The 25157-nt window shown below is 37.8% G+C and overlaps 2 protein-coding genes across 2 annotated transcripts in view; both read right to left on the reverse strand.

The window, feature by feature from the left end:
• LOC127508857 (gastrula zinc finger protein XlCGF8.2DB-like) overlaps positions 1-23257 on the reverse strand; it is a 158727-nt gene extending 135470 nt beyond the window's left edge. Inside the window, exon 1 of the mRNA XM_051887319.1 lies at positions 23105-23257. The gene's annotated coding sequence lies outside the window, so the exon portion shown is untranslated. The remainder of the gene's footprint in view (positions 1-23104) is intronic.
• Positions 244-19806, reverse strand: LOC127508855 (gastrula zinc finger protein XlCGF8.2DB-like). The gene is made up of 2 exons (XM_051887316.1): positions 19625-19806; positions 244-3467 (listed from the first exon to the last, which is right to left on the reverse strand). Exons 1-2 carry the CDS (start codon positions 19746-19748, stop codon positions 2488-2490), a joined length of 1104 nt encoding a protein of 367 aa, XP_051743276.1. The 5' UTR covers positions 19749-19806; the 3' UTR covers positions 244-2487.
• Positions 23258-25157: the final 1900 nt, after the last annotated feature.

Consider the following 25157-nt stretch of genomic DNA (forward strand, 5'->3'; position numbering starts at 1 on the left):
AATTACCATATATTTCAAAAGTGTCCTCAGTCATCAAAAAACATTGAAAAGCTTTAGGTCCTAAGGGGAGAAACATTTTTACAGCACTTATTAGTGGTCGAAAGTTGTTTGCTAGGTCAATTAATTAGTTGTGCAAATACTACTATTATAATCTACTATTTCTACTAAAATCATGATTTATACTAAAAAAAAAAATCCTAACATTTTTCCCTGGACGAAGCAAAACACCACGTTAGGCAAATGTAACGTTAGCTCACAAAGTCTTTACTTACAGATTTGGATCATCATTTTGGGCAAACATATACATCAAATCAGAGCTAAGATGTCAAAGACAAATAAAAGAAGACAAATATTAATTCAAAAACTTAACTCAATATTATAATGCAGGAATCCCCAGAACCTCGGGCGTTTTCTCCCGCACCACGCGCACTTCCCACCCACAGCATTTCAAATATCTCGCGCTGCATATATGTAATTTAAGTGTTTGTATATAAATAAGTTAATTTAACCTTCAGTATTATTATAGTATTTTTTTCCTCTAGAAAATTTGCCATGTAGCCTAATTAGATAAAGAGATATGAGAAATGATATTTACAATGAATAGCTAAATAACTAATAATATAAAAATATTACAATAAAAAAAATAAACAATCAGTGAATGGATTTAAAAGACTTGGATTAAAAATGTACAATGCAAACATTTATTGATAAACTTCATTTGAACGCTGTGGCAACATCGCGCACAATACAATATAATTACAATGCAATATATATCTTTCCCTCATGATCTCGAGGCCACGACTTTACATCATGTGGCCATGACAAAACTAAGTGAACCGAACATGTCCCCTCCTGGTCACTGTAAGTTAGTAAGGTAGTTGCTGTAGAGTTTATGTTTAGGTATCAGGATTAAGGGATGTAGAATATGGTTGTGCTTTATAAGTACTAATAATAAATAGCCAATATGCAAGTTTATTAATGTAAACAAAGAGTACCGTTGTGAAAATTCAAAGCTGTACACAACAAACTGCTTCAGATTACACAAGGGAGCTTTCTAAATAAAGGACAATCTCAAATATACCAGCGGTGTAAAAATAATCTTGTTTTCGGTTTGAATGAAGATTATTTTTCTTATTTTTCCCCATTGGCAGATAAATGAGCTTGATTGACCAAAACTCACTTAGTTTTGATTTATTTCTTTAGAAATCAAGACAATTCTTTCTACTTATCTTTTTTCTTAATGTAAGAGTTCTTCGATACTTGTGTAACAGAGTTAGTATTTTATTGTGTTTAATTGTGAATTGCTCTGATATCAGCAGCAGTTGTTAAAGACCCCCTGTGGTGAAAATCAAGTTTTTAATGTTGTTTATATGTCTATGTAGTGTTTTTAATATGCTCTAAGACAAATCATGTGCAAATTCATAAGTCAGCACCATTGCTGAGTATTTTATGTTTAAAACTGCAGTAAACCAAAAACCTGCGGTTTGAAATCGGTGGTGTTTGTGACGTCACAGACTACCTCGTAACCAATCAGAACAACGTGCCGGCAGGCTTTAGCATATCATTAACTATGACTGCTCTGAAACAGGAAAGTCTCGAGAGAAGCCAGGTTATCCTGGTATATTTTCTGTTGATATGAAAAATTGTGTAGATTTATCAATATAGCGAGTCTATTACGATGTTATGATGAACTATAAGCCTTTCTCCACTGACGTTCTGAGTTGTTGAAAGCGTTTGTAAGGATACTGATTGTTAGAAGGCAGCTGTCTGACTCTGAGATGAAGAACAGGAACGGTGTGTAACATTAGCAACACATTATTAGCTGTTTGATAATGTAGTCAAGCAAAAGGCTAATTATATTAATTTATATTAATTAATGACAGAACCATCGCAAGGGCTGTGCCAAGTGTGCGAGTGCATAGCGGCTCGAGCCAAAGTAAAGTGACAGCTGACTTGAAGTAAAGCCAATAAAGTTCATGTTTTTGTCCTTCAAAATATTTTAATACTATAAACATAGCTAAAACAATATTGCTCTGAGCGTGTGACCGTGATTCATGTGCATATTCAGTCAGTGTGTCCTCGCACGTCAAGTTCAGAGAGCTAGTCAGTCCATTATAAATTTTAGCCTACCTGATAAGTTCAAGTAAATACGATGGAAGTTCACGCTCATTCAAGGATGTGCATTTGTTTCATGTATGGAGAAGACACGGGTGCCTGCAGGTTTTCATCTTTTTTAAATCTGAAAACTAAAAGCAACGAAACTGTCAAACATCCATTAGCATGTCCACAGAGGAAAACGGCTGAGCTAGTGGAGGCGGGCCTAATTTGCATATCCATAGATCCGTGCATATTAAATGAGACAAGGATTTACAAGCTATTTTAAGGCGCAAAGAATTTTTTTTTCCACTTGAATTTTTTTTTAAAATATGTCATTTTGGTGATCAAAGATGAGTTTTAAGGGATAACATATTTGACCACAGGGGGACTTTAAGTCTTTTCTCCAGTGTGAGCGCTCATGTGGGCTGTAAGGCTTTTTTTCCAACTGAAACTCTTTCCACACTCTTGACAGGTATGAGGCTTTTCTCCAGTGTGAATTATCATATGGGCTTTAAGGTTTCCTGTCTCATTAAAACTCTTTCCACACTGTTGGCAGGTGTAAGGCTTTTCTCCAGTGTGAGTTCTCATGTGGACTTTAAGGTGTCCTTTTTGACTGAAACTCTTTCCACACTGTTGACAGGTGAATGGGCTCTCTCTAGTGTGATTATTCATGTGGACTATAAGGCCTTCTTTTCGACTGAAACTCTTTCCACACTCTCGACATGTATGATGCTTTTCTCCAGTGTGAGTTCTCATGTGGGCTGTAAGGTTTCCTTTGTCACGGAAACTATTTCCACACTGTTGGCAGGTGTAAGGCTTTTCTCCAGTGTGAATTCTCATGTGGACTTTAAGGCTTGCTTTTCGATTGAAACTCTTTCCACACTGTTGGCAGGTAAATGGGTTCTCTTTAATGTGAATTCTCATGTGGCCTTTAAGGTTTCCTTTTTGTGTGAAACTCTTTCCACATTGTTGGCAGGTGTAAGCCTTCTCTCCAGTGTGAACTCTCATGTGGGCTGTAAGACTTCCTTTTTGACTGAAACTCTTTCCACACTGTTGGCAGGTGAAAGGCTTTTCTCCAGTGTGAATTCTCATGTGAACTTTAAGCATGTCTTTACGTGTGAAACTCTTTCCACACTGTTGACAGGTGTAAGCCTTCTCTCCGGTGTGAATTCTCAAGTGGACTTTAAGGTTTCTATGTTGATTAAAAGTCTTTCCACACTGTTGGCAGGTTAAATAACTTTTAGTTTCTATCTTTTGAGCTCCTTTTTGTGAGGAAACCTGTTTTGATCTTTCTTTAGTCATCAAATTATAATGTTTTTTCTCTTCTTTTTCATTAAGTTCAAGACTCGCCTCTCTCAGTGCCATCAGGTCTAGGGCAAAAACAGACATAAAACAATTTAGACATTTAAAGCATCAAAACCAACAACATGTATGATCTATACCAGGGGTCTCAATCTTAAATTGTCTGGGGGCCATTGCTGTGATTGACACCTCATAGGAGGGCCATTTTAACATTCAAGCACAAGGAAGCGCAAAATTTCTGAAAAACTACTTTCCTTTGGATTATTTCTCATTTACTTCAAATTTCATTACTAAGATATTTTTGCTATACTTAAAAAAAAATGTAAACAGCACTGTCTATCATTGTTACATACAATATTAGTTTTTAACAGTTGCAAATATTTTCCTTTACTTTATTTTAGCTTAATTAACATCAAAACTTGCACTGAACAAATGTAATCCCTGAATACATTTTTACACTATTCTACAGGTGCTGGTCATATAATTAGAATATCATCAAAAAGTTGATTTATTTCACTAATTCCATTCAAAAAGTAAAACTTGTATATTATATTCATTCATTACACACAGACTGATATATTTCAAATGTTTATTTCTTTTAATTTTGATGATTATAACTGACAACTAAGGAAAATCCCAAATTCAGTATCTCAGAAAATTAGAATATTACTAATGACCAATACAAAGAAAGTATTTTTAGAAATCTTGGCCAACTGAAAAGTATGAACATGAAAAGTATGAGCATGTACAGCACTCATTACTTAGTTGGGGCTCCTTTTGCCTAAATTACTGCAGCAATGCGGCGTGGCATGGAGTCGATCAGTCTGTGGCACTGCTCAGGTGTTATTAGAGCCCAGGTTGCTCTGATAGTGGCCTTCAGCTCTTCTGCATTGTTGGGTCTGGCATATCGCATCTTCCTCTTCACAATACTCCATAGATTTTCTATGGGGTTAAGGTCAGGTGAGTTTGCTGGCCAATTAAGAACAGGGATACCATGGTCCTTAAACCAGGTACTGGTAGCTTTGGCACTGTGTGCAGGTGCCAAGTCCTGTTGGAAAATGAAATCTGCATCTCCATAAAGTTGGTCAGCAGCAGGAAGCATGAAGTGCTCTAAAACTTCCTGGTATACGGCTACGTTGACCTTGGACCTCAGAAAACACAGTGGACCAACACCAGCAGATGACATGGCACCCCAAACCATCACTGACCGTGGAAACTTTACACTGGACCTCAAGCAATGTGGATTGTGTGCCTCTCCTCTCTTCCTCCAGACTCTGGGACCTTGATTTCCAAAGGAAATGCAAAATTTACTTTCATCAGAGAACATAACTTTGGACCACTCAGCAGCAGTCCAGTCCTTTTTGTCTTTAGCCCAGGTGAGACGCTTCTGACGCGGTCTGTTGTTCAAGAGTGGCTTGACACGACAGCTGAAACCCATGTCTTGCATACGTCTGTGCGTAGTGGTTCTTGAAGCACTGACTCCAGCTGCAGTCCACTCTTTGTGAATCTCCCCCACATTTTTGAATGGGTTTTGTTTCACAATCCTCTCCAGGGTGCGGTTATCCCTATTGCTTGTACACTTTTTTCTACCACATCTTTTCCTTCCCTTCGCCTCTCTATTAATGTGCTTGGACACAGAGCTCTGTGAACAGCCAGCCTCTTTTGCAATGACCTTTTGTGTCTTGCCCTCCTTGTGCAAGGTGTCAATGGTCGTCTTTTGGACAACTGTCAAGTCAGCAGTCTTCCCCATGATTGTGTAGCCTACAGAACTAGACTGAGAGACCATTTAAAGGCCTTTGCAGGTGTTTTGAGTTAATTAGCTGATTAGAGTGTGGCACCAGGTGTCTTCAAAGTTGAACCTTTTCACAATATTCTAATTTTCTGAGATACTGAATTTGGGATTTTCCTTAGTTGTCAGTTATAATCATCAAAATTAAAAGAAATAAACATTTGAAATATATCAGTCTGTGTGTAATGAATGAATATAATATACAAGTTTCACTTTTTGAATGGAATTAGTGAAATAAATCAACTTTTTGATGATATTCTAATTATATGACCAGCACCTGTATTTCTTGCCAGACACCTGCAGCACTTCTGCTCACACAGCTGTGCCACATTTGCCCAAGATGCCGTTTGAGGATCTGTAACGTTTATTGGTAGCATCGGACATGTTTCGGTAGTTTAAATCGACGTTCGCGACTTCGCTGAGTGCTTTTACTATAATTTAGGCAATCGCGCTCATAATAGAAGCGACGCGGTCACAAAGCACCTGCGATGTGGCGCGCTTGTTTTTCCAGGCGCAGAGTGGGATTTTATTTCTTATCTCCATATAAAAACAACTAGTACTAGTAAAGCTAATGCAAGGAGTAGAAAACTATTTTTCTTTTGCTGAAACGTCCTAGTCATCATGGAAAGCGCAGCTAATGGTTGCATAGCAACGACAAACGCCACGGGAGCGAAAGCGCTTTGGAAAAAAGGATAAAGCGGAGAAAGGAGAAGAAGGCACGGCCACTTATGTGATGCAATATGTGAATGGCCCCTTAATAATAATTTAGCGGGCTGGATTATGTTTTATTTTATAGATAAGTTGTGGGCCAGTTGCAGGGGGGGCCGTAAATGGCCTGCGGGCCGACAGTTTAAGACCACTGATCTATACCCTATCCTATCCTATCCTATCCTATGGGTCAGGGATGGGCAGCTTTGGTACTGGAGGACCACTGTTTTGCAGAGTTAAGTTTTATCCCTAATCAAATACAACTACCTGTAATTTTCAAGCATTCCTGAAGACTTGAGGCTGATTTATACTTCTGCGTCGCGTGTACGCCATAGGTACATAAGCTGTGAGTGCCACACGTAGCTTACGATGTAGCCTGACATGCACCTCTTCGAAAATGTAACAATGCACCAATTCTACGCGGACCGCAAGCGCTATGATTGGTCTGTTAGAACCCCTCCCTTGGGTCAAAAAATTGGTGCAGGGCAATAGGAGAAGAATTTGTAAGCTTCTCTGACAAAGTACATGACAAGCTGCTTCTTCTTTGGCTTTTGCTTTGATACTCAACATGACCGTGGACACTGCCTACCAGTGGTCTGCATGCATGTCAACGCGGACAACGACGCAGAAGTATAAATGAAAACAGATGCATAGCCTACGGTGCAGAGGCTCCGGCATAGGTCCAACACAGAAGTATAAATCAGTCTTTACGATTAAATATTGGGGTTGGGTTAAATTTTGCAGGTTTGTTTGATCAAGGATGGAGCTAAACTCTGCAGAATAGTGTCCCTCCAGGACCAGAGTTGCCCATCCCATCTATAGATCTTATACTCAATACACCAGTGGTTTTCAAACCTGGTCCAAAGGGACACACCACTGTACATTTTAAATGTATCCTTTATTTTTCACATCTGGTTAAGATCATCAGCTTGTTAGAAGATTGCTGACATTGATGGAGGAATTTGCAAACTACAATTCCTGTTCATCAATAAGGTGAGAACAGGACTCGATATAAACCTAAATATACTCGAATTAATTACATTAATTGAAAAGTGCTTTACTATTCAATAAGTAATAGAAGATATTTGTTTGTTGTGTGTAAGCACACACAATAGTAGTAGCCATTCTGTACTTGGTTGTGATCTCACTTCATCCGTACCGCGCCCAAGCCTAATCCAACCGTGCCTTTTCAAGCGGGCCAGGGCACAGAATGGAGCGATCACACTAGTGACATTAGATAGAAAAAGAATGAATGTTTATGAGATGTGTTTTCCTCAGCATAAAACTTACATTTTATGGTTATACTATTGCCTGTAAATGTTATAAAATCATGCACATGTGCATTTTCTGACAACAGGCTCCATTAAACTTCACAGACTTCAGTGAACGAATACCAGTATGAACACGTACATTAAATAGATGGAGCGCAGTTGAATAGAAATTAAACACTAGATGTCCTGTTTCTGGAGATCTACCAGAGATCACATTATTATAGGGAGATGAGAGCGTCTGTATCTCTTACCATTGTAGAAAGCGTAACGGCTAACTTAATCACATGCGGCACCTCTCAGCCTATCGTGTAATGGCAGTGACATCAGTCACAACATTCCCTAGTCTGGCTTCTCTTAAAAAATACATTTTTATCAAGCTAAAATCTACATGCAGTTCTCAACTAAAGTATTGTTTAGTGTAAAACATGCTGAAGATTGGCAAACAGGCTGTGGATAAATTTAAACGATTAGCTATTTCCCAACAAAAGCTGTTTAATCAGCATAGTGAAGCCTCTCATCCATTGACATCCATTCAAAAGCAGCCTCTGTGGGGGCGGAGGATTAGCATTAGAAGTTATGTTTTCTTGGCTAAAGGTTGCAGGCTTGCCTTCCAGTGGCTTTGGATCTACATTTTCTGCAGAGTTCTGCTGTGTTACAGGCAGGTTTTTTAGCATTAGCAGTTCCTTGCTTATTTGAGGGAAAATGGAGGAAGAAAACGGTGCATAAGGCAAGAGAAGCTGTTATACCTTTTTTTTTTTTTACAAGGTTTCTACAGGTTTCATCAAATCTAATTTAATGCTTTTCAATGCCTTTTTAATGCCAATTTTTTAATGCCATATATATGTATATATGTCATTAAATGTCGATAGATGACAACTTACAGCAATTAGAAAATCCATCATGTCGTTGTATTAGCAATCTGCCAAGTGTCAGCCCTTTACATTTGTTTGCTTCTCTGTTGCTACCCTTTTGCTCACATAATATATTTTAATACAGCCAATTTCCCAATAAAATTGTTCATCTATATTTTTTCAGTTTTTGTTGTCAGACAATATGAAATGGTGACTGAAACGCGGCCCATTAAGACTACATGCAGGGCTCGACATTAAGCCTTGTCATGTAGACACACGTACATTGGTCACTTGTATTTTATAGTATTTTTTGTGGTGGAAATATAAATTTGTTCTGAAGCAATATCCTTTCAGAATATTGCAGCTTTGACGTATTTAAATCTGCATATTTTTGATTGATTATAACTGCGTTAATGTTATGGGGTTGTTTTAAATATTTTTTGAAAATACAAATATGAAATGTTTGGGGGGAAATTATACTTTTAAAAATGAAACTAAACCACCAGTAGGTGGCGGCAAGTAACCGTCTTATTGAGTGGGTCATTTATTCATTCATTCAAACGATTCATTCAAGAATGAGGCAGTTGTTTATGAATGGGTCATTTAATCTTTGACTCAACTGATTCCTTCAAAACACTTAATCATTCAGTAATGAAAACAAGGCTGAGTGTTGTGCTTTGGTACTGCTGTTTGAAACTATTTTCGCTGCTAAAATAGAACAAAAACAGTCAATGTTCCTTCTAAAATGTAAGTGATTTAATATTAACTACTTGTTAATTGATCTGTTGTATGAAATCAGTGTCATGTTTTTAATCGTGATGGTAGCCTGTTTAGGAAAACAGCATTCTTGGTCATGTGATATTGCTTAACTGTATCAAGTTATAAAAACTCCACATTTTGAATTATTACCGCAGTATGTTTAACCGAGTTTCTTTTTGTGTGTGCTTCGGTCATGTTTCCATTTTTCCTCAAGACGGAGCGCAAGCCTCAAAAGCGCAACCTTGTTATCGTCAGTACATTATAAAGCCCATTACTATTGATCGCCACTAACAATAAATGTAATAAAATCAGTCATACTCACTGTTTTTTTTTTTTTTTTTTTTGTATTGACGTTTTAATCAGGTCCTTGTCCGGTCGTGAAAGTAAAGATGAAAAGCATGAAATGGCTGAAATGCATCTTTACGCACAACTGCCAGCCTGCATGGAGAGCTTTGCTCTAAATCACTCACAAATGTTATCATAATTCGATAATCTCCATTCAGTTTTCACACAATATTAGTTGTTTTCATGCCTTTTGCACAACATTGCACCATTTCATGCTTTTCATCTTCAGAAAGATCTTTCTTCCTCCCATATTGCATGAGAACTGTGACTTGCTTAATAATGTGGAACAATCTCTAAGTAGGGTTTCCATAGACCTGGCAAATTATTTTGTCTGAGATTGATACCAATTATCTAAAAAGACATGGATACATAAACATTTTCTTAGAAAAACTAAAATCTTAATGTTTATTGTACTGAAATCTTACTGATATGTCACTTGCATTATAATTTGGAACGTGGTGTACATAGATCTAGTATGAGTTCACGGCTGGGAAGTCACAGGCTTGACTTTTGTTCCAGTTTCACGGGTAGAAGGTTGGAAAAACACAAGTTATGGGTTGCCTGGAACACGGCATTCAGCTCCAACCCTGATCAGACACATCTGAAGCAGTGAATTAAGATCTTCAGGGGCACTTGATAATTACAGGCAGGTGTGTTCGATCAGGGTTGGATCTGAACCAGAGCTTAGAACCCAGGAGGCGACACTTTGATATTTTTTGGGTAACGCTTACTAGATGGCGCTCTGGTAGCGCGGCCGCCATTATGGGGTGAAAATACTAACTGGACCATAGAATCCTTCTGTCACGAATGTGGCTCCCTCGGCACTTCCTCCGGACTGTCGGAAGGAGCCATCACCGGAATACTGATCAGTTCTCATTTGGACTACGTTTCCCATGGGCCCTCATTCCTGGGACTGATTGCACACACACCTGCATCGCATCACACTTACACTATTTAAGACACACACACACACACACACACATGATCTTGATCACATCTTGATTTGCCTTGGTGATCATTTCTGAGCGTTTTTCTGTGGACTGTTTACCTGTTATCGCTTGGACTGTTTATTCCCTGTGACCCTTTGCTGCCTGCCCTGATCTTAGCCTGTTTCCTGGACTGTGATTGTTTATGTTTATGCCTCTGCCTTTGCCCTGTCTGCTCTGTAAGTCCTTTTAATAAAATAGCTGCAAATGGATCCACATTCTGTCGACCCATCATTACAGAAGACTTCGCCAAACAGCGATCCAGCAGCCCTCATGCAGATTTCATCTGAACTAACTGCCCAGGCCAACCAGCTAGCGGTGCATCAACATCAACTCAACCGCTTGACTACCCTTACCGAAGAGCTGGTGAAAACGCTCCAAGGCCTCCGATTTAGCCCTGCCGACCAGGATTTCTTGCGAAACTTTAAAGAAGTCTTCGAACATCCCGAAGGAGGCAAGAGCGCCGGCGATCAGTTACTTTCTCTCAGCCAAGGTAAACAAACAGCAGCCGAGTATGCACTGAACTTTCGCACTCTCGCCGCTCAAACGAACTGGGTTGAGGACACATTAAAACTGCTGTTCCGAAGGGGTCTAACGCTGGAACTACAAGCTGAATTCGCGTGCCGGGATGAGGGAAGTTAGCTCAACGCTTTCATTGAACTGGTCATTCACATTGACAATCTGCTACGCACCTGACAGCGTGTACGGGTATCCGCCTCAGCCAGTCCCGCTCTGGAACCCATGCAACTCGGCTACACCCCACTACTTCCCGAAGAGAGAGAAAGGAGACGACAACTACACCTGTGTCTCTATTGCAGCCAGGCTGGTCATGTCAAGATTAACTGCCCCGTACGACCTCAGTCTTCCAATCCCAAAGCGGTGCGTTCTCCACATCACTCTAACTATTCCTCCAACTGCTTCAAAATTCCCATTCTGATTACCATTAATGGCCAACGTCTATCCACTCATGCCCTGCTGGATTCTGGAGCCGCTGGGAATTTCATGTCAGATACATTCATCAAAGATCATAACATCTCCCTAACAGACTGTAATTCCCTGTTGACAGTGGAGGCGCTAGATGGGAAGCCCATCGTCGGAGGCAGAGTGGTCCATATCACAGATGAACTCACCTTGCAAGTAGGGGCGCTTCACCATGAACTAATCCGCTTCTATGTTATCCACTCACCCAACAACCCTGTGATCCTTGGTCTACCGTGGCTCAGAACCCATAACCCTCACGTTTCCTGGAAAGAAGGCCAGATTGTGCAATGGGGCGCTAACTGCCATGAAAGTTGCTTGAAACAAATCACTCCCCTGCCAGTTCAAGCTGCTGCACTCCACGATTCTGACACTGAAAAACTTAACATACCTGATGAATATGCCGATTTGGCTGTAGCCTTCAGTAAGAACAAATCCACCGAGCTACCTCCTCATCGTCCCGGGGACTGTGCCATCGACCTGTTGCCTGGAACAACACCTCCCAAGAGCAGGATCTTTCCCCTGTCACAACCCGAGTCAGCAGCAATGAAAGCCTACATCGAGGAGGAACTAGCTAAAGGATTTATCCGCCCGTCCACATCACCGGCAGCCTCAGGATTCTTCTTTGTCAAAAAAAAGGACGGCGGGTTAAGACCCTGTATCGATTACCGTGGACTAAATGACATCACCGTCAAGTTCCGGTACCCCTTGCCTCTAGTTCCTCTAGCCCTCGAACAACTCAGGCAGGCCGCATACTTTACCAAGTTGGACCTTCGCTGTGCATACAATCTAATCCGCATCAGAGAAGGGGACAAATGGAAGACAGCCTTTTCCACAACCACTGGTCACTACGAGACCCTCGTCATGCCGTTCGGGCTGGCCAACAGTCCCTCTGTCTTCCAATCTTTCATTAACGACGTCTTCCGTGACATGCTTAATCGCTGGGTTATAGTCTACATAGATGACATCCTCATCTACTCAAACTCTTTCAAGGAACATGTTCAGCACGTACGGGCGGTGCTGCAGAGACTGATTCAACATAAACTATATGCAAAAGCAGAGAAATGTGAGTTCCACCAAACCTCCACCTCCTTTCTGGGTTACGTTATCAGCCGTGAGGGCGTGGCCATGGATGACCGTAAGGTGAGGGCGGTACTGGAATGGCCACAACCCCGCACATTGATAGAATTACAACGGTTCTTGGGGTTTGCCAACTTCTACAGGCGGTTCATCCGGAACTTCAGCGGCGTTGCAGCCCCATTAACGTCTATGACCAAGCGGCAGTCCTCATGTCTCATCTGGTCCTCTGAGGCAGTACAGGCTTTCCAAGAACTAAACGAGCGCTTCACCACGGCACCCATCCTCCGACATCCAGACCCCGAACTCCCTTTCATTGTAGAGGTGGACGCCTCCAGCACGGGCATAGGGGCCGTTCTTTCCCAGTGCCAAGGTAACCCAGAGAAAATGTACCCCTGTGCCTTTTATTCAAGGAAAATGTCGGCGGCAGAACGTAATTACGATGTGGGCAATCGGGAATTACTGGCTATGAAGGCAGCTCTGGAGGAGTGGCGGCACTGGCTGGAGGGAGCTAAACATCTGTTCACCATTCTCACTGACCATAAGAACCTGGAATACCTGCGTTCAGCCAAACGTCTAAGCCCACGGCAAGCTAGATGGGCCCTGTTCTTCACGCGCTTCCAGTTCTCGGTAACTTACAGACCAGGCTCTAAAAACACCAAGGCGGACGCACTATCACGACAGCACGAGGAGGTGGAACGGACAGAGAACACAGAGAACATAATCCCAGACACCTTACTGCTCACTCCAGTTCAATGGGACATTATCACCGAGATCACACACGCCAACGAACAGACCACTCCTCCTTCAACATGCCCACCGGACCGCACCGGGGGTGTGGGGCGCGCTCTGTCACGAATGTGCTGCTCACTCCCTTGAGGCTATCTGAGTGTTTTACTCATATAGTAGTTGTAGTTACTAAGAAATTACTGTAACCTAATTACTTTTCCCTTGAAAAAGTAAAGTAAGGGATTACTCCTATGTTTTCTTCTGATGTTATTGAACTAAATATGGTGTTTAGACTGTAGAACAATTGTATATAATACAATAGTGGATTTAACATAAAAATTAGGGCTTTCAATAGATAATTTTTTAAGCGTGAAAGAAGACTTAAAATACTCTGTCAGTGTTGCACATACAATTAAGAGTTATACACCATTTTAATCTGTGAAATATCTTCTTTTATTTGTGTACACTCACAGTAAAAACAAAATGTTGTGCTTTTTGTAAAATAAAGAAAACAAACATGATGCGTGATCTGTCGTCTCCCCCTGAACGAAGTCTAATCTGATAGTTCTCAGAAAATGAAGTGTAACTTAGTGAATATTAATCACATTAAAATTAGACTTATGTCTAAAGAAATGTTGAAATGTCAGGTTTTAAATCGTGTAAGTCAAATTGAAACAAAAATTCTCTGTTTATGTAATCTGTATGAAAAGAGAGCCATGTCAGACGCCCGTGATTCAGCTCATTATCCGCCAATGCGGCCACGCCCACGGAGCTAGCGCTATTCAGATGCAAATTCTGAGGCAATACATGAATACATCGTCGCAAACGTGTATTTATTGTCTTCAAAAGTGTTTATCTGCATGTTATAGCCATGGTTAGTGATCTCTGGAAGCCTCTGTTAGTTCCTGGAATGTCACGTGATATGCCTCTGTTCTTTACTGAGATATTTGTGGGCTAAAAGTGTACAGAGCACCCTCCTAAATTGAAAACACAGTATCCAGCGCTCACAGTGATGACAATAAATATAGAATAAATATTACTCCTCTGTATATAAAATTGACATAAACATATGAGAATCCATCAATATTTCTCCAAATGTGCATGCTTTTAAGCATATTAAGAAACTACGGTCAATATAAGATTTTAAGAGTAAAACGGAGGTCAAAATTTGAGGCTTGAGTCTTAGTTCTTTTTAATGATGTATAGTTTGTCAACTACACATTAACATTTAGGCTATATTATATAACAAATATAGTAGCCTATATGAAATGCCATAGAGGTAGGAATGTTCACACGCTTTGCATCACCTGGCAGAGCTTGCTCACACAGCTGAGCCACATTTGTTCAAGATGCCGTTTGATGCGCATCGGACACGCTTCGGTGGTTTAAATCGACGCTCGCAACTTGCACAAGTGCTTTTACTGTGATTTAAGCAAGTGCGCTCATAGAAGCGACGCGGTCGCGACGCGCATGTGGTGCGGCGTGCTCATTTTTCCAGGCACACCTATGCCGCGGCGAGATGAAAACATCTCAACTTTTCATGTGACAAGGACCAAACCGATGAGCTTTGGCCTTTCCTTAACAACATCGAAAGCTCAGCCTAACAGCTGATCATATCTGTAAAAGGCGGGTTTTTATTTCTCATCTCCATAAATATATATAGTAGTAGAGCTAATGCAAGGACTAGAAATCTGTTATCGTGGAGAGCGCAGTTCATGGTTCCATAGCAACGACAGACGCCATGGCAGCGCAAGCGCTTTGAAAAGAAGGAGAAAGCGGCACGGCCGCTCATGTGATGCGATATCTGTGAATGGCCTCTTAGAACAGCGACTTTTTCTTTGCATGTGGAATATGGTATGAGACAACTAGAGAATAATAATAAAAAAAATAATAATTTAGCGGCCCGGATTATGTTTTATTTTTTAGATCAGTTGCGGGACGGGTGAAGGGGGAGGGCGGGCCGTAAATGGCCCGCGGGCCGGCAGTTTGAGACCACTGTTTTAAAGTATATTAAAATAGAAAACCATTATTTAGTTAGAGACTTGAGACTTCTTTTAAAAACATTAGTAATGCGTCCAATCTTTTGACTGGTACTGTAATTTAACTTAGGCCTATACAAAATTTTCTTCACATGATGTGCAATAATACGTGCATGAGATCACAAAAATCATGTATTTTTGTCAAGAGTGGACATTAATCCTGTTATCAGCATGATCACAGAGGGTTTTTTCACACATCCTACCTGACTGAAAGAGCTCATTATTATGCAGGTCATTATGTGAATCTTTTGTCCTCTCAGTTGTGAATCACAGCATTATTCTCCACGCATACTGTGTTTCTTGACAAAAAGTGTCTTACAAAATGTAAATCAATATATTGTTTTATATGAACGAGTAGGCAGGATAATTTTTACATCATTTTGAAGCAAAAACTCTAGTCTACAACCTCCAATACCCAGAAATCTTGTGAACACAGATTTAATATATATTTTTTGGCCTTATTTCAGTGACTTAAGTTTTTTGTTTTTTTCCAACGGTAATAAACGGTATTCCTTCAAAAAAACAAACATGTACATTCATGCTCCTCACATATTATTGTAGCCTAGTTTGTGCTGAATACAGTGTAATGACACTTTTGTCATTAATATGTTTATGAACTGAAAAAAGCACAAATGTCAGGGCATGTCAAAACTTCTCCAGGGCCCCAAAAATCCTCAGACCCTCGCGATTAATCTCACACTTATTGTGAAATTAAGCATACATCAGATTTAAGTGCGAGTCTCACAAAACTGTATTTTTCAGCTTTTTAAGGTAAATTTAGGTCTTTTCAAAAAGAGGACACTTGCAGACTCCAAAAGGACACCAAATAACCAAATGCTATGAGTCCAAACAGTTCATACATTTATGTACACCAAAGCAAACACACACAAAAAACACAGCAAAAAAACTTTTTGAGAATTCACAGTGTATAGTGTGCAACAGCAAAGAGCTTGTTTGCATTTTAGACAAGTCAAGTTGCGATACTGAACAGGACCACATGGACATAACAAAAAAACCTAAACCAACTGCCTTGGCCTGCACACAGCAACATTTACAGGACAAATCCAAACATTGTCCTGAATGTGTGTGAAAACAATATGAATGTACTGAAATGTGTCTGTGCATAAAGACAACGTGAGATCAGTGCGCCGAGAGAGCTCATGATCGCAATCCTCATCAATCAGAACTTTCATAGCAAGAAGCTGGTTTGCTTTATCCAGCCGATAAACATAGTTTTTATATCATCTCCCCATACAGCGGTGCAATGTTTCGAAGTTCCATTCAGACAGGAACAGCACGATGCGGGAGGGTTCGCGCTCTTCAGATACAATGACAGACTTTGTGTTTTAAAGTGAAACAGACACTGAAATGAATAATTCTCCCTGCCATCTCTGATATAATCAGCATGGACTTTAAGATCATCTAACTGCATGACGTAAAATTACGATAATGACGCAATTTCACATGCTTCAGTAATTTATTTGTGTTAAATGCGTTATTTTAATGCATTAAAAATTTTGAATTAATAACGCATGCATTAACGTTGACAGCCCTAATCAAAATGTAAAGTCTATGTGTCCTTTTCACTTTAAATACTTTGGCGAGTTAATAAGAATAATAAAAATAATAGTTATTAGCATGAACATTACTAGTATATTGGTGTATATTTATTAGTACTTAAAAAGCTCATAATAATGCCTTATTCTGCAAGACCTTATTGACCTTATTCCTGACTAGCCTACTGCGTTTTGAATTATGGGTTCCACTTCCGGTTTGGGGAACTTCCATTCAAAAAGACTGAAACTAATCGTTTCAAATCATAAGGTTGCCCTACAAATAAAGCTTATCCGTCAGTTTGACCGAATGAGCTGTCAATTTTTCTTTCATGTTTTATTTTCAGACATCATGAGAATTACGTAACGCTTGGTATTTTAACGTAACATGTTATAACAAGAATATCTATGGCATAAGCTCTTTTCAGCCGCTGGTTTCTATCCTCGTGATTATTTTATTTTGTCCCTTTGCATACCGCTGTAATAGTATGAAAAAAGACAACATATACTGCACATTTGTGGTCTGTTCTCCCGAAATAATTTACGATATATCCCATTAATAATTCACTGGAACACACGAAAAATTTCCCCTTTTTTTTTCTCCTCAAAGCCTCATGTCTCTTTCCAGGTTTGTTTTCACAGGTAAATACAATTTATTAAAATGGAAATCACTTTGAAATAGTCTCACTCAATGCTGAAGTTCATGAACATTTTTATTAAGGAACGTATATTACTTAATGCAGATATATATCACTATAGTTTAGGGCTGTGTATTGCCAAGAATCTGGCGATACGATACATATCACGATACAGGGGTTACGATACGATATATTGCAATATTTCTTATTTTTTTTTAGAAAGAGGATCTAATTTGAGAAAAAAACGGTCATAAAAAACACACCACCATATGCATAAAACCTGAAAACAACTTTATTTTATTTAGTCAATACAGTATCCTTTGCATTTATATCACTAATCACTATTTTGTGCAATCTAAGGGAAAAATAGTAAAGTGACTGCAGGAATTTTTAGGTGTAACAGTTATATGTTTTAAAAGTTCACAGTATAGCAGTTTTTAATTTCTAAACTATTTAACAACTAGTGCATAGTCCATTTCATGAATGTCTGTTTGTTTTATATTTAATACTGTAAAGCTGCTTGCTTTAAAGCAGCCTATTGTATAAAGTGCTATTTAAATAAACGTGCCTTCACTGAAGTGCTGAACAGAGCTGGTGCAACCATATCCACATTGCTATGATCAGATGCTTTCTGCTGTCACCGCTGTCATTTCTGTTGTGTGTTTATTTTGTTATTGAGAGGAAAAAGTGCAGTAACGTTACATATTCTATCGAACCCCTTTCTCAGCAGCACGGATGGCATCAGGATATTAAGTAAGCTTCTCCGGCTACGCGTCAGTTTACGTTCTGAGATAACGCTGACATCTAGCGGTTGGGTTTTATACAGTCTGTGGTTTAAACTGAACACAAAGCCACGAATCTTGGATGTTAATAAATAATTAAATAAATATCGATACAGTGTTTTTGAGAATCGATACAGTATTGCCAAACATAGTATCGTGATATTCACGTGTATCGATATTTTCTTACACCCCTACTATAGTTATATTTAACCCGTCCATTATTGCTGTGGAAAGAATTGTGCTTTTTCATGGTCTGTTGAAAGTACCTGATGCTTTTACACTTTTAAATGTCCTTTTATTGTTCGTTGGTTGAAGGGTGAGTAGAATTATGTCATCTCATTGTACCCAGTTTTAAAATAAAACGCATTACTGGGTTCATAGAGTGAGCCTTTCACTGACTGTTTACAGCTTAACAGAAGTTACTCACATAATTTGCGCAAAGCATCATGGGGCGTTGGAATAAGGTGGATTCTACATCCTTAATACTACCCAATACTTAAACTTTACTACTTTAAATATTAATAAGCAGTAATCAGGAGTTTACTAAGGCAAAAGTCCTCATTAATAATGAGAATTGGACCCTAAACTTAAGTGTGCCAGAATAATTTAAGAATTTTTATATTTTTTATTTGAAAGAATTAAAAGAGGCATTTCATGTCTATCCTTGTATCATTTATTAACTCATCGAGGTTTATATAAGACTTAGAAACTAATAAGAAATTAAATACTTTTTGGAATCATTTGTACAGTAATCTAATTACACTATTGAAGATGAAATTAGTAATTCATTACTTTTTTAGAGTAACTTACCCAACACTGTTAAAAGTTCATAAATGCAAACAATTGATCTATGATTTGAGACCCTGGACCACAAAACCAGTCATAAGGGTCACTTTTTTGAAATTAAGATTTATACATCATCTGAAAGTTAAATAAATATGCTTTCTTGATGTATGGTTTGTTAGGATATGATACAAGCATTTGAAATCCTGGAGGGTGCAAATAAATCTAAATATATACCTGAAGGCATTTTTAGAGTTGTTTTTTCTGAGTGACAAACACAAAAGTAAAACCTCATAACTCCAAAACTATAGCAAGGAGAGTCAAATGGTAGGTATCGTTTGATAGAACACTTTTACTTAAAAAAAAAACTCTCTGATTTTGTATGCAAAAATAATTATTGTGTTATCTACTTGGTTTCAGTTACTATTGGCTTTTAAAGAGAGACATGCAAACAAGAGTACTTAGCATACATTCCTTACAAAAATACATTTATATATTTACGGTAGAAAATTTACAAAATGTCTTCATGTAGCATGATCTTTACTTAATATCCTAATGCTTTTTGGCATAAAAGAACAATTTATAATTTTGACCCATACAGTGTATTGTTGGCCATTTCTACAAATATACCCATGCGACTTACGACTGGTTTTGTGGTCCAGGATCATATTTAATGGAAAAATTGAAGGTTAAGGTGATGTAGTTACACATTACTACATGTAGGCTCAACAGTAATGAGTTAATAATGCTTAATTACAAGTAACCAAACCCTAACTCTAGTTCTACATTAAGTCCACTTGAAGGAGTGAATGAACCGACTGAGTGAATTCGGACACTTTTCTGTAAGATTATATTTCTGTATATTCTCTATTTCTGTAGAGCTGGACATTTTAATAATGATCAAATGACTGAGTTCAGCTGTGAGAATAAAACCAACCTGTTTGTTCCTCAGTATCTTCATGTTTCACACTGAATGTTTCTTCAATCTTTATTTCTTCAGACTCATATTTAATAAACACCATCTTTATGTCTTCACTCTCTTTCTCTTTAATAAACTCCATCTTTAAGAAGAGAATAATTTAACAGAGTTAATGGTCTTACATGATTTATAAAAAAAAATAAAAAAATAAAAAAAACTTAACTTAATAAAATAAACTTCATATTTAGGCATTTATGACTGATGAAAACTATGGAAGCATATGTGTAGCAGAATTCAATTTGCAATGTAATATGTAAAATGGCAATGCATTTCTGTATTTAAATTTTCCATACCATATATGCAATGTTTGGAGCAAAATGATAATTCAAATTCAATAATATAATTTACATTTGCCATTTCCTACACTACATTTAACATATATTTTAATGCTTTATAAGTTGCAAAATTAAAATTAAAATGTATTACAGAGATGATTATATATGTTTAACATGGTCAAGCAAAAATTGTAGCAAAATGATCATTTAAATATTATTTTTCTTAATTGCATTTACACTCACAGTGCAATTGCATTTTCATTAAATGTCCCGCAATGAATGTAGCAAAATTCAATGTGGATTTGAAAATGCATTTCAAGCTGATCACGTGCCCTGTCAATCATAGCATTAAGGCGGGGCCAGGTGTGAAACATGGCGGCAGCATTGCTATTAAGAGCGAGGCATAAACTGGCAGATGAAGCTGATTAAGAACAGAGAAATGTGAATATTCCTGCAGAATATGCACTTCTGTCAGTCGAAGAACCAGTACGTTATTAGAAGCGTATATATTTATGGTTAGGGCGTCTCACAGAGAACGCGCCTGATGCTCATAAGGTGAGCGCGCTCGCGCAGCTCGAAGTGCTGAAACAGACGCGTCGAATGAGCGGTGCTTTACAACAGGTTGCTTTACTCATAGAAATAATCTTAAACAAGCTGTCCAAGATTATTGCTTGCTCTACCAGTATGGTGTCTGTTTTTCTCTTTTTATCGTTCTGATTATTGTTTATTTATCATTTAATTAATAAAATGATGTGTAGTCCATCTGGGCGCTAATGAGTGTTATTTGTAGTAATAATAATAATATTAATTTCGATTCCCAAAAACAACTCTGGTCATGCCTAAACCCATCTTTCACACAAAGCACTTTGGTCTGATGTGAGCAGGTGCTGGTGGTGTGATGATGTGGAGGATATTTTCTTGGCACACTTTGGGCCCTTTAGTACCAATGGACCATATGCACGGAGCGTTCTTTAGAACGTCCGCAATAATATAAACCAGTTGGAAAACTTACCGTGAAATGTCACTTGTTGGTGTGTCGGTATCTTTAATGTCCTGTGGTAGCTTTAACAGCTTTAATAGTGTAATACTTAGTTTATAATCAGAATATAGTCCCTTAAATACTCAGGCTTAGTGTTAATTCAGTTATTCAAATATAACATTAAACAGACACATCCCTCAGTGTTCCTCCTAAGCAAAATTCAATTCGACCATCTGTTTTCACACTTTCAACACAGTGTAAATTAAGTATTTATTGTGCACAGATTCATTGAACAAAATAAGAGCTTTCACAAGTGCTGAAGCTGAAAGAGCTTGCTGAAATCATTGATCTTGAGCTACACTGACAGCTGCCGTGATTATACAGGGAGAGCACTTTCTGTGTAATTCGTGCTCAAGAAAAGTTATTGTTTTTCATGAGACTTTGTGAGTACTTCATACTTCACCTTGACAACATTTATCTATACACCGATTGATTTCATAATGTTTAATATTTATTCAAAAGTGAAATGTGAAAAATTATTACAGGAAATAATTAAATGAGTCAATAAATGGTCCTCTGCCGCCATCTGCTGGAAAAAGTGGTAATTAATGTGCTAGTGATAGTAGTGATAAAGTGATAGTGTTTTCTATCAAATGTTGTATTTCCAACATCTTGAAATATTCAGTTTTACAAATCCAGTAGTCCAGTAGTGCCTTTGTGATGGAACTGGAGTTTTGTAGCATGATGGCTTTTTTACAGTGTTGAAAAAAATTAGCAGTTGAGAAGTTTTAAATAAGATTTTCATATAAATAAAATTATGTAGGCTAAAATGAAATTGTTTCATAGAAAAAAAAAGAAAAAAAAAAAGATTTAAAAAAGACAAAAAAGAAATAGGCCCTAGGCCTGTGTAATTCATTGCTCAGACCCAGAAGAATGACTCTGTAGCTGTCCAAGAGAGACAAGAAATCACCAGAGTGAATTTTAGGAGCATTAGAGACGGGCTGGATGGGGTGCTTTCTAGTGTGTGAAAGATGGGTTTAAACATCAGAGTTATTTTTTGTATATAAATTATTATTATTAATATAAACAATGCATAGCATCCAGATGGACTATAGTTTTATTATTATAATTTTGCATAAACAATAATCAGAACGATAAAAAGAGAAAAACAGACACCATACTGATAGAGCAAGCGGTAATCTTGGACAGCTTGTTAAAGATTATTTCTATGAGTAAAGGAACCTGTTGTGAAGCACCGCTCATTCGACGCGTCTGTTTCAGCACTTCGAGCTGCGCGAGCGCGCTCACCTTACGAGCATCAGGCGCGTTCTCTGTGAGACGCCTTAACCATAAATATATACGCTTCTAATAACGTACTGGTTCTTCGACTGACAGAAGCGCATATTCTGCAGGAATATTCACATTCATTGCGGGACATTTAATGAAAATGCAATTGCACTGTGAGTGTAAATGCAATTAAGAAAACTAACATTTAAATGATCATTTTGCTACAATTTTTGCTAGAACGTGTTAAACATATATAATCATCTCTACATTTTCATTTTAATTTTGCAACTTATAAAGTATTAAAATATATGTTTAAATTATATGTTAAATGTAGTGTAGGAAATAGCAAATGTAAATTATATTGAATTTGAATTATCATTTTGCTCCAAACATTGCATATATGGTATGGAAAATGTAAATTTAAATACAGAAATGCATTGCCATTTTACATATTGCATTGCAAATTGAATATTGCTACACATATGCTTCCATAGAAAACATGATAGTTTTTTAGTGTGTGTTGTTCTCGTTCATGTTCACTGTTTGAGCAGCACGAGTCGTGATTCACTGAATCATTTACCAAAGTATTTGATTCAATTGACTCGGAGTTGAAAAGTTCAGTTTCTCCATCATTACTCGCCAGAGACTGAACTCGTGTTCATGATAAACTGATTTATGATATATGGAGAGAGAAATGAGACGCAGGTTTACTGTTTCTCATCAGTGGATGAGCTTTACTCACACAAATATCCTTCATTACAGTTAGATAAAGCATTAAAATGTTACATTAAATAGTAAATAAACTCATTTAACTTCGCTTGTTTAAAACAAAACACACAACTATAAATCATTGAACTGTTTCTATCGATTCAAACAGCTTAAATTCTTAAAACAAACCTTTCTTCATCAGAATCACAACAGATGCAGGATCGCGGCGCAGTCTTATGACGTCATGTCGTCACTCCAAAATAAAAGTCCTGTTCAGACGCTGCATTGTCTACAATCACAGAAGTGCACTGAAATCTAACCGTGTGGCTCAATCAGCTCCCTAGTTCAGTAGTCAGGGCACTGATCAGGGAGTCGGCCACATTCACTTTCATGATATACTGATTTATGACCTAGGGTCCTAGGGAGCTGATTTACCAGATAATCTGTATTAAAATTAAAACAGTGACAAATATGATACAAACAAACATGTTAAAAAGTGTATAAAACAATGTATAAAACTTCTCAGAAATGCTCTTAAGAATAGTCTTAAGTTTTGACTTAAGTGTCAAAAAATTCTTAGTAAAGAGTAGGACTTTTCTAAGAGTAGGAGACTTTTATAAAGAAGCTAAAAGCAACTTTTACTAAAGTATAAGACTGATTCTTAAGTGCTGACTGAAGTCGCACTTAAGTGTCGTAAACTAAGGACTACAATGATGTACACTCAAAATGGCCACCCTTAACCTCTGAATCTGCCAATAGAGAGTCTGCAAGGGTGAAGTCACAGCAGCACAACACCAATCATTTAATGTCATTATAAAAATACAAATATTTCAAAAAAATGTTAAAAGATGTAAGCATATCGTGTAGCTGTGCTTGGAGTCAATTGTTTCATGTGTGATAATGAAATGAAATTTCAAATTATTTCAAATTATTTTTGGCCAGGCTGTCATACAAAGTAATGATGAACACATGCATAAACAAGAGAGGACCAATGAAATATTAAAAACTGATTATGTTGTAGTCAATGTCATATTTTAAAACACTTAATATAAACATAAAAATAAAAAATGTTTTTCTCATATTTTGATGGTTTAAGCAATTTTTTGGGTCATTTAAAAAAAAAAAAAAACCTTTGCACATTAACTTTGGCCACTATGTTTGGTGTGGTAAGTTTACACAATACTAAAGAGCTCAAAAGAATATCACTGCAGTGAAGGTTTATGACTGGGCAAGCGCTTTAGGACTGCGTTTATATTAGAAAAGCTTTCCAGTGCTGGAGAGAGTTCGAGACTGATTCAGTGCAGGGTGGTTAGTATTGGAGTGTGAGTTTTGGAGGCAGAGCAATGAAGAGAGGGGTGTTTGTTTGGGTTGATTTCAGATATCAACAGTGTTCAACAACGAATTTGAGAAATCGCGTACAGCACCTTTAAATGTATTAAAATGCATTAAACATATTATTAAGTAATATTTATTAAATTTATTTAAAGTTATTACATTTCTTAATTAGGTCAGTTACAAAAAGAATTGACAATCAAGTTTATGTCATTCTATCAACTCCATGTCATCATTTAACTCCAATACAGCATATCTTCATTGGAAAGCGTGTCTCCTCTTCTTTACTGCCATCTTGTTACTCCTAACTAGGTTAAGACACCTCTCCATCTCTCTTAAATAATTTAGGAGCTGAGACCTAGTCCTGACACTTAGGAGCCTTTATGAATCACACTTATTCTTAAGTCTAAGAATAAGAGTAAAATTACGTCATTCTTAGAATTTTGACACACTTAAGAATCAAATTTTATTCTGAGCAGCTTTATACATACAGGCCCAGGTCTTTTGAAGTGCATATTTTGCTAGAAATCTCTCTCTCTTCAAACTCTTTCTCTCTCATTTCCTTTCTTCCTGCAACGTGTATGAATGTTTGTGTGTGTGTGTGTGTGTGTGTGTTTGTGTGTGTTTGTGTCAGATTGGTTTGTGTTAGAATAAATAAAGTCTCTTGTAGATTTTAAAAGAAAGTGTCTTGTATTATGTGCTTGCAAAATTGAATGTCTTAAACTGTCGATCTTAAAGTTACCGTGCTCTAATCAGTGTTTTCACGATAGTGGATATTCATATCCGCTACAAGAGCCTATTACGGTGCGAGCAGATGAACGCTGGATGATTCAGTTGCTCGGTCGTAAACTAAATGACTCTTTATAGTTCCCTATAAATTAATTATTTCATTTGAGCTAATTTTGGTCTT

Source organism: Ctenopharyngodon idella, chromosome 3 (assembly GCF_019924925.1).
Source record: "Ctenopharyngodon idella isolate HZGC_01 chromosome 3, HZGC01, whole genome shotgun sequence".
Taxonomy (NCBI): domain Eukaryota; kingdom Metazoa; phylum Chordata; class Actinopteri; order Cypriniformes; family Xenocyprididae; genus Ctenopharyngodon; species Ctenopharyngodon idella.